The sequence below is a fragment of the Corvus kubaryi genome, unplaced genomic scaffold (genome assembly GCF_017639235.1).
Source record: "Corvus kubaryi isolate FWS band 111438036 unplaced genomic scaffold, C.kubaryi_AGA036_p1.0 133, whole genome shotgun sequence".
Taxonomy (NCBI): domain Eukaryota; kingdom Metazoa; phylum Chordata; class Aves; order Passeriformes; family Corvidae; genus Corvus; species Corvus kubaryi.
This window is the reverse complement of record NW_024580667.1, coordinates 20,542,076-20,555,210: the sequence shown is the minus strand read 5'-3', so window position 1 is coordinate 20,555,210 and position 13,135 is coordinate 20,542,076. Positions and strand designations below refer to the sequence as shown.

The 13,135-nt window shown below is 38.0% G+C and overlaps 1 protein-coding gene across 6 annotated transcripts in view; it reads right to left on the bottom strand.

Moving 5' to 3' along the window:
* MYO16 (myosin XVI) overlaps window positions 1–13,135 on the bottom strand; it is a 367,375-nt gene that overhangs the window by 106,678 nt on the left and 247,562 nt on the right. For all 6 annotated transcript variants that reach the window (XM_042038442.1, XM_042038458.1, XM_042038424.1 and 3 more), the window contains exons 18-20: window positions 10,372–10,489; window positions 9,553–9,624; window positions 8,789–8,930 (exon numbers count right to left, since the gene is read on the bottom strand). In XM_042038442.1, coding sequence (XP_041894376.1) covers window positions 8,789–8,930; window positions 9,553–9,624; window positions 10,372–10,489 — 332 coding nt within the window. The remainder of the gene's footprint in view (window positions 1–8,788; window positions 8,931–9,552; window positions 9,625–10,371; window positions 10,490–13,135) is intronic.

Sequence of the window (13,135 nt, the reverse complement as noted above, 5' to 3'; positions counted from 1 at the left end):
TACGTTCCAAAATTCGGGGTAAAAGCCTTAGCAGACAGCTTATTGCCTACCTCAAACAACATTCTGTATCAAAACTGTGATATTTGTGAGAAATATCCTGGCTTGCTGGAGATGCATTTGTTGACAGAAAAACATGTAGTCTCAGTGTTTCTATGAACTCCTCTTGATAATTTTGGTCTAGTGTTATTAGGAGATGCACACAGCACATTAAAATAGCTGGAGGTTTTACATAATTAATATCTTGCCTAGGGGGCAAGTATAACAGAGCTAGGCTTTGTATCCTCTACAACAGCGACATTTTACTGTTACATTGTGCTATTTATGTGCAAAATCTCTACAACCATGATAGTAATCTTCTGTATTAAATTATTGCTCAGATTTTGAAAACTAAGTAACAACTGACAGCACAACATCCAAATTAAAAGCACTGCTTTATATATGACTGCAAATTACTTTGCTTTTTAAATCTTTCTTCTTGTCTTTCTTTTTTTCATACCACTTTTCTTGCCAGAAGGAGGTTCCCTATATGTTTTTACTGGCTAGCTGTCAATCATATTAATTCCAGCAAAATTACTTTCCTTAAATAATCATACCAGAGATTCCCAAGGCAAAATAAAGCATGAATGGTTCCATGTTTACAAATGAAAGGGCATGTCACTAGTGTCTAAAAGAAAAAATATTAGAAAAAATCACTTTTTGTTCTGAAAGATTTCCTTATTTTATTATTTTATCATTATTAACCATCACTGACATATTTCTTCATTATGTTTCAGATATTTAATATTTACTATGTATAACTAAAACAACTGTAGTTTTACTGGGGACTGAGACTTTGATTTCAAGTTTGACAATACTTCCCAGAATAGAAACTAGAAAAAAAGGAATTTGCTGTGTGAAGATGTTTGAAGAACTTTATCTCTTATACCAGCACACAGGTGTGAATACTTAAAAACAAGCATGGATGTTCACTATAAATAATTTTGGTTTTCTAATTCACACAACAGCATTTCAGCTTACAATGTTTTTCAATGTCTCCAGTTTTTCCTTTTTTCCTCAGAACATCTCTGTAAAGATACCCTTATAGACTAGAAATACCTTTTTGATCTGGTACACTTAACAATTGTATTATAAAGAAACTACATAAAAAATCCTGGCAACTCCTGAAAACAATACACATACAGAAGACATCCTGTCTGATAATTACCACCTTGGCAGAGATCTTGCCATTCATCAAGAGATGCTCTTGAACCATTTGCCATTCCTGGCAAGGCAAACAGGACTCCCTTTACAATATGTCTGACCCAGTGCTGCAGACGAACCTACAGAACATTATTTGTTCACTTTTTTTCCATCCCAGATGGTTCTTAGCTCCAAAATCAGTAGGGTTCATTCCTTTTGTTATCTTTTGCAATCTGCCAGAATAAAGCAGTGAGATGAATCTGTTGTGGGAGGGTGATCTCACGTGCCTTTTCACCTGCCCAAGATACAACAGATTTTGCTCTTCCTCCAACTTCTGCCAGTAATGAGGAAGGCTTATGTCTGATCTTGATAAACTGGAAGTGATATTGATTAATGAGGAAATATTTCTCTGATTAGATGAAGCATATAGTCTAGCCTTCAAATGAGGTCCCTCAGAATCCTAATTAAGAAGCTCTCAGTTTTCCCAGGGGAACAGATTATACCTGTTGTCACAAACACAGTTCTTGAAGGGAATAGGCTGAATGCTTCCAGTTGGATATGTTCATCTCAAACAATTACTAAACAAAACTAGTTTCTGAAACTTTTGAGGGAGATTTTTCAATTGTCTGAGATTTTTCCTGAGATTTGGTGTCGTTGCCATGTCTCTCGGGTATCTTGCTCATCAACTGTAATTTTTCTTTTAGTACTACCTTACACAAGTGTCATAGGTTAGCAAGCATAGTCCCGGAAGGGACGTCCTTGCTAAGGGGTGCTTACAGTTTCCTCTGGGAACTGATAGAACCTATCAGCTGGCCAGTTTGAATATGGACAATTCTCTAAGCCACTTAAAGTTGTGATCACCTCTGTGATCCACATTTAAGAATAGGCAAACTCCCCCTCCAGGCTCTCTCGTTTCCGGCGCTGGGACAGGTGGCTGCAGGCCCCGTGTGGGGGCCAGCGGGCCCGGCCAGGCCCTGCCTGGGCCAGGCCGGGCTGGGCCACGGCCATCCTGGAGCCGATGGACCTGTTCCAGCCGTGGAACCCCCCCCCCCACTGCCTTGCCGTGGGCAGCCGGAGCGGCTCGGCTCTCCCCCCCCTCTCCACTGCGATAAGAAAAATTCAACATTCCAGCTGCAAAGCTGCAAGGCCGAGGTGAGAGTAACCCTTTTATTGCTGTGAAGAGCTGAAAACCTGAGGGAAGAGAGAGAGGAGATGCTTAAAGCTGAAATTCTGTTGTGAAGCTATGATATATCAGAGTATCCCATTGTCATTTCATGAAGATCTGGGGGGTGGAGTGTTCAACTCGTGAGCAAAAGCACCTGCGCTGAGATAGGCAGATGCTGACGCAGCTGTAATTTCATGAGAAGTTTGGACAGGGAGAGATGAACCAGATGAGGACTTTTGCTCCAAACGGGAAAGGAGAAAACCTCAGTCCGTAGAGATGAACCAGATGAGGACTTTTGCTCCAAATGGGAAAGGAGAAAACCTCAGTTCCTAGAGATGCTCCCAGAGATAGTCCTAACGATGAAGATGATGAAGACCCTTTGCTCCCAGGGAAGGAGAAGGGCCTCTGTTTTTGTTTCTGAACGGCTCAACCTTAAAATTGTACCCCAAAAATCTTCAAGAGTGGACCCTCGAAAGCAGTTGCGGGAAAAGCTGCAAGTCGGGGGAAAGGACTCACACGCAGGCAGAGACTCCTCTTCCTAAATGGACTGAATAATATTTGGAAGTGGGCGGCTGTCTCGTTGTGATAATGTTTTCATAGCATGAGCAAGAAGAGACTTCTCTTTCTAAATGGACTGAACAAGGTTATTATGGAAGTGGTAAACAGACTGAACATCTTAAGGGTTGTCTTTTCACATCGTCAGTGGGAGAAGGGAGGAAGGTGGGGGGAGGAGGAGAGTTCTGAAGGTGGTATAATTTTTTTTCTTCTTTTAGGTCTGTTAATAAACTTCTTCATATTCTTTCAAGTTTGGTGCCTGTTTTGCATTTCTCCTAATTCTTATCTCACAGCAGATAAACAGTAATGAGTATTTTGGACCAAACCACTACACTAAATTGGTGTTTCCGCCCGGTTACAAACCGAACCCGCGACAACAAGTGTGAGTGGTATATATAGAGATGGTGGCTGGACATATCACAAAGAAACACTGGCTCCATATCTGACAAACACTTTTTTGAGTGACTTGACAGTTATGGCAGGAAGCAAGAAGTATATTTGCCAGTGGGCTCAAGATCTACAGGTCTTTCATTAGTAGCACATACACTTCTTCAGTTTTTTCAAGTCATATTTGTTCTGGGCTTTAAAAAAGGGAATTATCTTGTTTAATGAAACATTGGAAATTATCCAGAATGAAGCAGATTTCAAATTATGATATTATGTACCATATTAGATTAGATGCTTTGTACTGTTTGTCAGTTTTAAAAGATTTCCCTACCTCCACATACAGAAACAATTCTCATTATGCTGTGGGTTCATGCTCTGAATAGGAAGTTCTTTCCCTCCTTCCTGCACTCCCAGCAACCTTCTATTGAGTCCAGTAATAGACAAATAAATGTTTTAGGTTTTTTTCTGATATTTTTTCTGAAGCTGAGAAGATTTCTGTTCCAGAATATCTTGTTCTATAAATTAGATAGTGTACTAAGAATTTTGTAAATGAGACTTCTGACATCTTTCCTTTGCCCAAATAAATGTTCCTACTGCTGCTACCCTTTGGCACTATTTGAATTTTGATGGGTACAAGAGTATACAGTCAGAATATAAAACCTTTCAGAAACTACCTATTTAGAAATATTCTGTATGCTCTATTTGCAACAGAATTCTATGGCTGACCTAGTGATACAGACAGAAAGTATAACAATGCCAGCTTTCTTTGTTTGTCTGTAATACTGCCACATCAGAATCTCAGAATGGATCAGGTTGGAAGTGACCACAGCAGGTCATCTGCTCCAGCCTCCCTGCTCAAGCAGGGACGTCCAGAGCACATGGCACAGAATTGCATCCAGATGGTTTCTGAATATCTCCGGTGAGGGAGACTGCACAACCTCTCTGGGCAACCTGCATGGCCACCCACACTGTAAAAAAGTTCTTCTTCATGTTCAGGTGGAGCTTCCTGTGCCTCAGCTTCTGCACATTGCCTCTTTTACTATTGCTCAGCACCACTGAGCAGAGCCTGGCTCCATCCTCTTGACAACCTCCCTTCAGAATTTGTAGACAGTGATGAGATTCCCCTTTCAGTTGTCCTTTCTCAAGACTAAACAGGCCCAACTCTCTTTGGACTCTCCTCATAAGAGAGATGCTCCAGTCTCTGAATCATCCTTGCTGCCCACTGTTGGACCTGCTCCAGGAGTTCTGTGTCTCTCTTGCCCCGAGGAGCCCAGAACTGGACACAACACTCACTTGGGCTGAGTAGAGGGACACAATCACCTCCCTTGACCTGCTGCCAATGTTCTTCCGAATGCAACCCAGGACACCATTGGCCTCCTTGGACAGGACACACTGATGGCTTATGGACAGCTTGTTGTCCACCAGGACACCCAGGTCCTTCTCCACAGAGCTGCTTTCCAGCAGATCGGCCCCCACCCTGTACTGCCGGAGGAGGTTGTTCCTCCCCAGGTGCAGGAACCTGCGTTTGCCTTTGCTGAATTTCATGCAGTTCTTTTCTGTCCATCTCTCCACCATGTTGAGGCCCTTCTGAAGGGCTGCACAGCACTCTGGGATATTGCCCACTCCTCCCAGCTTCGTGTTGTCACCAAACTTGCTGAGGAAACATCTGTCCCATCGTCCAGGTGATATATGAATAAGTTAAACAATACTGGGCCCAGTAATGGGTGACTGCTAGTGAGAGGCCTCCAGCTAGACCCAGACCCTCTGGGACTTGCTGTTCAGCCAGGTTTTAGCTACCAAATATGTATCAGCTTTTTATCAGGTTTAATCTACAAAGAGAGAAAATGTTTTCTAACTAGCTGATAAAATAACATGCCTTCAACTTACTAGCAGGCAGGGAACACAGTATCAAGATTTTCTCAAGCCCATATACCTAATTAGCTTGTTTTCCATGAGAAAAGAAAAACAATATTTCACAAGAATTCACAGGCATTCTTAAATCTCCATAAAGAGAAAGCTCTCTTGCAGAATGAGTCAGGAATTGTTAAAACATTACCTTAAGTCATTTCATTACTCATTTGGATCACTAGATCCAACTTTGCCAATGTGCAATCAATTACCTCAAAATGTCACATTAAGGCAACCATGAATCTACAAAACTGAACATCAGCATACTTATCCAAATGAAAGTAAAACAGTGGTAAACTTCGAAGAGTTAAGAGTCTTAGGAAGAAATTCACCTAGACTATTTTGATAATAATAAAATCACTAGAATAGGAAATCATTATATAGATCAGTGAAGACAAATATCAACAATTAAAAAAGATAATTATAAGCACTTGTGAGAAATGTTAATAGCTTTCTTCTAATTCTACTCTAGGGGCCAATTAAGTTTTTTTTAAATAATATCAGAATGAATAAAGTAAAAAACCTCAGATCTTGCAACCAGTCTAAACTAGCATGTAGGGTTATAATTTAGTTAAAACGAGACAAAATTTTAAGTTTTTATGAAAGAGAAAAACATTTCTAAAGGTGTGTTTTCTCACTTAACACCATTATTAAAATTCTTGCTTTATACCTATTGAGTAGAATTACAAAGTAATGAATTTTCTGGATTCTGGCAACACTTTTTATTCTCTATACTTCATACCTTTAGAGCTTGTTCTTTGCAGCTTGTCACAGCATCATCTTCCTTCGCTTAGATTTAATGATAATTATTGCTTTTATTTTGACTGAAATCTGTCACAAACTATTTCATAGTAAATATAAATCAATATTAAATACCAAAATCAAGTATTTTCACCATAAAAGTTAAACAGAGATAACCAGTTTCCTCAAAAATGCTAAGATCAAATGCTTCTTTTAGAGTTACTAAGCCAATAAATCTAATTTTATTGCTTCATAAATTCTCCCTGAAGTGTGATGGAAATGCAGCTAAACTGCCTCACAACAAAACAAGAAAACTGATTTAGAAAACTTATTCCAGGTTTCTGATCAAGGCTTCATTCCATCTGATAAGCAGTAATTCTGTCAGTTTCCAACCTGGGAACACAGTGTGGCCTGGAATGTATCAGACTTATCTAGTCATGTAAGTTAATGTTTTTGGTGGATCTTTAAGCAGAGGTTTATTAAAACTGCACCAAATTGGAGATACAATGCTGCTAATTGATAGTTACTCAGATGTATTTGAAGTAAATCTGACCCACAAATCACAAATTCATTGCAGTAATCCAGTTTGCACCTAGAACTGTTCTATGCCTTGATTTATTCCTCCAAGTTAAGCAATATGATTAGGATGGACCAAAAAAAAAAAAAAAAAGGGTGTGGGCCACATTAACTGAGGTTCAAATATTAGTGTAGGATGATCAACTTAATTTTCACTTAAAATAAGCTACTTAGCTTCAAGTTTGGAAAGGGAATGAAGCTGATTTTGGCCTGATAAAATTTAGTATATCTTGTCAGTACTGCCAATTAATCCTGAGCTGGTTAGCTTTCTATAACCAGCCTAAATGAAGAACTGCCCATTTTCAAGCACAGGTATAATATGTGGCCACAGTAGACTATAGCAAATTCCTCACTTCTGATACATCAAACAGCTGTCCTGTTTTAGCTGTAACTTACAACCTCACAGAGTCTTCAAGTTACTTCACAGGTAGAAATAGTTTCACTGAGAAATATTTTCACAAGGTAGAAGTCACTTCTTCTACCTAGAGATTGCACTAAAAGGAGAGTACAAGGTAATACACAAACAACTTTGACTTTCATTATTTGAAGATCCTACGATATCTAGAAATCATAGGTTTATATTAGCAACAGAGATACACAACACCTATTCTGAAAGACTGTGAGATATAAAATTTTAAAATTACAGACTGAAAAATTATTTCAAATAATTTTAATATATTTTTAATATACCAATTCTAAATTTCTCTCTCAACAACCACTACAAAAAAAACTCACTAGTTAGAAATGCCTGAGCTAGATTGTTGTCTGTCACAGACATGCACTGAGCTAAGCCTCTGTTCCATATGTCCCAGGAATGAATGAGGAAGAATTGTGACCTCATGCCTTTCCTTATTATGAACAGAGTATGACAAATTAGGACGTGGATTGGAAAATTGCTCTAGCTTAGTGTCACAAACAGACAAGCAAAATCATTCCATGTTACTTCTGATTGCCTTCAGCAGGAAGTCAGCAGTGTATATACACCACACACTCTAGTGGCGTATGTATAATGACAGATTTTAGGTGTAGAAAGCTGAGTTACTCAGGCATGGAACCTTTTTCTCTTAGCTACACCCACAGAACAGAAATGTGATTTGTCACTGATTGGTCTATGAATAAGAATAAAAATAAGATTCTGAAGTCCCTGAACTCCAAAAGAGTAAGAATTTGTCCTATGCAGCCATGGAGATACGATATAAAGAAAACTTACTTATGAAAGTCTGTCATTAGTGGATTACCATTTACCAAGAATTCCGAACCATTCGTATTTCACGTTCGTAAGAAAGCTCAGCTGAGCATATGAGCTGTTGAACTTTGATTAAGTCACATGCATATGATCATCTAATTATGTCTACTGTCTTAGTTTGTTACTTTGATTCTACTGAGATCTCCTCTTTTTTGTTGTTCCTTTAATTTGTTTCTGGACTGCTCCACTGATGCACATTAATTAGCATTCATTTTTCCAAGAAACCACACTGGATAGCAACAGCACCGCATTTAGAAGATGCTAACCTAGAGAACATTCTTAGAACATTTAATTCAGTTAAGTTTAAACGTTCATTTGAAGGCCTTTGAATAAAATTGTGTTTTTAATACCCCGTGCTAAGGTCACTGTTTTGGGAAGAACAAGTGTTGGGGTCTCCCCCCCTGCCATGGAGCCCTGGGAGATAGGCCCTGGGGGGGAGACACGGGGTTTCCCTGCCCCTGGTCAGCTTCATTCCCCATTGGTTGGTTTGTGTTCCCGTGTGGCCAAGGACCCTCGGGTCCCGTGACTGCAGAGTTCCTGAGCTGAGCCCCGGCCATGCGGCTGGAGAAATAAACATTTCTGAAACATCTACCACGAATCTGTCCATATATACTTCTTTTCCACGGGACTCCTGGTTTGATATATTTTTGTTACGGTAATCCCCGCTGTAACAAACAAGTATGTTCTGCATTAAAAAAGCAACAAGCAGCATTTTGCATATTGAAAGACATAGCTCATTCTGTGTTGTCAAGTCCTAAAAGGCTACTAATTGTAACCACCAATCTAGATTACTGCAAAATCTAAGGCCCCCTATATAAGCAAAGAAATAAACAAATATGTTACAGTAGAAACAACTAGAAGGAATGGCCAGTGCTTTAAAGACCCAAGTATCACTGTCATGCTATTATAAAATGCTTTAAAACATTATCAGTGTGCATTAAATTCCACCATTTAATGGAATCCTGTTTCTTTTATGGTTCTGAATTTGAACAGATAATGGAACACCTAATAGTTTCCAATGGCACTCCTACCTGCCACTCTCATCTTGATTTTGAAGGTAGCAGTTGATTGTGTTGACTAAAAAGCTAAATAAACGACCATATAGAGATTTCGCCAAGAGATCCCGGTAAAAATCTGCAATCTCTATAGTGTGCCTCCGAACAATTGTGTCTCCTAAAAGAAAAAGCAGAAAATAGAGATGAAAGTGTGTTGTAAACTTTGCCTTAAGTAATTTTAGTTACAATAAATTTAGCTACTTCTCCTTTGCCAAACATTTACATGGTGTTAGCTTTTTTCTGAAGCCTCCAGTGCAAGAGGAGAAGACTGTCAACACTCAAAACATTTTTAGTTTGGAAATACATGCCTTTATACTTTGTTCAAAAAGTATAAAGTACCACATAGAGTATGAGTACCACATAGAACCAGTATTTTACTGAAAATATTTTTTCAGATGTTTTTTCCCAAGACACTCCAGTTGATTACAGTTCTTACTAATATTATCTATTAATATCTAATCTGTTATCTTGACACACTTTTGTAACATTGATCAAGTTAGGAGCTCATCAGCATCACAGTGTGGAACTGCTTTGTTCCATATTACAAAGGCATTTTTAATTTGGTGGCCCAGTCTGATTTACTGCCTGGCAGATAAGCCTACATATTCCTCAGAGGGAATGTTTACAGGACCATACAAGGAATAAGGAACAAAAATCACCAGCTTTTAAATTTTTTAAATCAGAAGGATCAAAATGCCACCGAGTCTGATCTATAAGAATGTAAACTTAGAAAAGATCACCTTTAAAATACTGAACATCAGTTGTTAAGGCTGAAGCAAGCTCATCTGGTGAAACCTGCAGCATCCCTGCCACTGAAATGAAAAGAAAATGTAAACAAAGACTAATTTATGCTATATGACACATTTCATTTTTTACAGCAGACTTTCTTCTGTATATTTCTTTTTGAATAGTGAAAGAATCCAAACATTAAAGAAAAGGGTGCTGTCATAGGAGTAATCAAAATTAATGAACACGTTCAATTGGATTACTGTAATCAGTACTTTGTGAAGTTTTAATATATCTGTATATTACATTATCGCTTTCTATCCCCTTCAAAGATTACTCAGGACTCCCCCATATTAGAGTTAAGGTATGCCACTTATTGACATTCTGTATCCATAAGCCACTTGGAAGACATTTGTTAGCGACCAAGAGGGCAAACTTCGAAGCACTGAAACGAGACCCTTTTAAGACATAGATTTTGAATGTAAGGAATTCAATTCAAGGCAAATTGTTCAGCTGTTGACAAGAGCTGCAGAAGCATTTTAAAAGAAGACTGCACGAAGTACACTGTACATTTTCTTCTGGCAAATAATAGCATTAAATATGACACTTAATTAGATAATTTGAAATACTGGCATTTTATTTCATTCCATAAAAATCTGTAATTTATAAAACATCCAAGTCAATTGGATACTGTCTTCCCACACTAACTTATGAATTTTCAGAAGGCATTTTTTTTGTCTCCCTGGATATGTGTTTCCATCTGTCGGTGGAACAGTGCAACTTCCCTGCTGTGGGACCGAGCAGGCGATGCTCCAAGGTCACATCCTACTGACCTTGTTCCAGTAGCTGCAGGTCTGACACGAATGCTGTCTCAGCGTCTGTCAGAGCTGTAAAGCGAATGTCTCCAAGATGCAGAATTGCTGAGAGAATTACAAACAGGTTCTCCACCTCCTGCATACATTTTTTGCAGAATTAAAGATAAAGAAAAGATTTGTTGGGCACACCAGTGAAAGGCAATGCTTTATAAAAACACAAATTCTTTTAGTTTCTATCAGTGGCATTTGATAATTTGAAAAGTATTCATGTGTGAATTATTAACAGGAAATCTAAAATCAAACTGGAACCTAGCTAGGACATGAACCAACAAAATTAGTTTTTATTTCCTTTGTTTTAATGTAAGTCACCTTAACCGCTAGGTTAAGAATGTTTTTCAGAATGTGGTAACAATACAGAAATATCTTTAATGGATGCATTATTTCTACAAGAAATAAAACATATCTTGTCCATAGAGAATTTCCATTGAGACTATTTATGTATCTGGGAATAGCAAGGGATTTTTTGTGTCAACCAAGTGAATTCACAAACAAAGTGTTTAGTTCTAAACTAAAAGAGGTTCCTGGTACTAAAAGCTGCAATTAAGGTCTGAAAGAAACACAAGCAACCTTCCTTACCTTCACACTTTCCCTCCAGGATTGCATAATCTTTTGCAATGTTTCAGATTGTGAAGCACTTATCTTTAGGGGCAGATTTTTCCTGGCCTCATTTTTAGCACAACAAGAAGAAAATTAACTTTCTTTGGTTGTTTTGGTTGGTTAATTGTTTTAAAAAATATTTTTAAATTCAAGGAAAAATATGATCCATTAAATATGACCCTTAAATCTTAAAATATGGAAAGCATTGTGTGTTTTTGGAAGATTTTTTTAAGGTCAGTTTTATAACAATGGTGCTTCTTAAAATTGTAAAACAGGAAACCTGATATGCACTATAATATCACATGCCATTGTGCACAGCAAAGTTAATTGATGATTCTTGAAATATTTTTGAAAAATAGTATTTGGAATCTGATTCTGATGAAACTGCAGAACTGACAGTGAGAACCCTCACTTATCAGAATCTGCAGACTAAGATTATAAATACACTACTAATGAAATACTTAGCTAATACATCCTCTTTATTCTCAAGTTTTCTTCTTCTTTTCTTCATGTTCCTTTCCCTAATAAACATGCCAATCATCAAAAGGCATTAAAAAAGCTTACATTCTTTCTAGGATAGACTGTGGCACCTCCAATGCTATTTAAGCACATTTGAGCCTCTAAACTACATTTTAAGACAACATCAATCTCTTGCAGTATGAGATAGATGTCTATAGGGCAATTTTGTGTATTTTAGTCTTACACAGTACCAAAGCTGAAGATTCAGAAAAACCCAATATATACAGGCAAAGTCTGAACAAGATAACTCTTAAAATAGAAGTTATGCTAATATAGCATCAAACTAGGGTGCTATACCCTGCTTCTTGGAATGGTATCCCAGGCAAGATGAAGTGGCACACTAGCACTGCACTCTCCTTGCTTGTAGGTTAACTCATTCAGAACTGGTTTGGGGATGACTGTACATCACTGAATGGCAGTGGGCTGGGACAGCTGTTGATTCTGCTGATTTTGGTAAGGTCTCAGGTATACTTCACATTCCAGATTCTCAAGCACTTTTTTATTGTGTAAATGCATGTTCCCCCACCTTTAAAACAGTAATTGTTTTTAATGAACATTAACATGCTTTGGACAATACCATTAATGACTGCTACGGAATTTTTATGTAGTTCTTCAAAAAGATTATCTACTGTATCATTAAATGTGGCTAGGTAGTCAAGGAATGATACATACAGATCTTTCCATGTACCTCAGAAGTAATGGGCAGCAATTTTAGGAATGTGTTTTTTCTGCATATTGCCCTCTAACATTCGACACAGGAGATGAGCCTGAAGTACTTGAGAGTTCCACAGATTTCTCACCCCCTAAATATTATTCTAATGCTGCCTGAATACAGAGGAGCCTTCAAGATGGTTTACACTTTTCTGCGGCATAACTTCTTTTCAAGAACTCTGAGCAAAGTGAAGTATTGGACTCAAAAGAATACTGTATATGAAGCATTCTCAGACAGTTACCACAGGCTTCTAAATCATGATTCATTTTGCATTCAATTATTTACTTATGGGCTGAACTTCTTCCTCAACAGAACAGAAACATTAATGAAAGAGCAAGAGAGATCCACCGAATTGTGAACACTGGGCTAAACCCAGAAGTGTCTGGACATTTTTGCCATTGAAATCTACTGGTACAGAGCTTGAGCAACTAAGAGTGAGGAATAATACTGTCAAATATAGCCATATGTATTCAATTTTGTACATGGCCTCATGAACATTCATGAAAATGAACCCTACTCTTCGTTACATTGAAAGGTGACATTTGTTACTACCTTAACTAGGGAATGCCAAACAGCTCCATGATGTACCACCACCACCACAGAAGTCTAACTCACACCTAAATAAAAGCTTCAACAAATTCAGAAATTTTTGCTGATAGCCCTTGATCCTTTTTTATTACAACTCCTGCCTATCTGTCATTTTTGATGATGACCTAACAGAGTTACATTAATTTTTGTCCCTTTTTTCTAATGATATACTACAGGGGGAAGTTTTTACCTCCTTCTAAAACTACTGTTGCTTATGCATTTCTCTTGCAGAAGTGTTCCAGCTACAGTGTGCTAGGTAGCATATACATATGTAAGAAATATGGGGAGTTTGTTAAGCATTCTAGT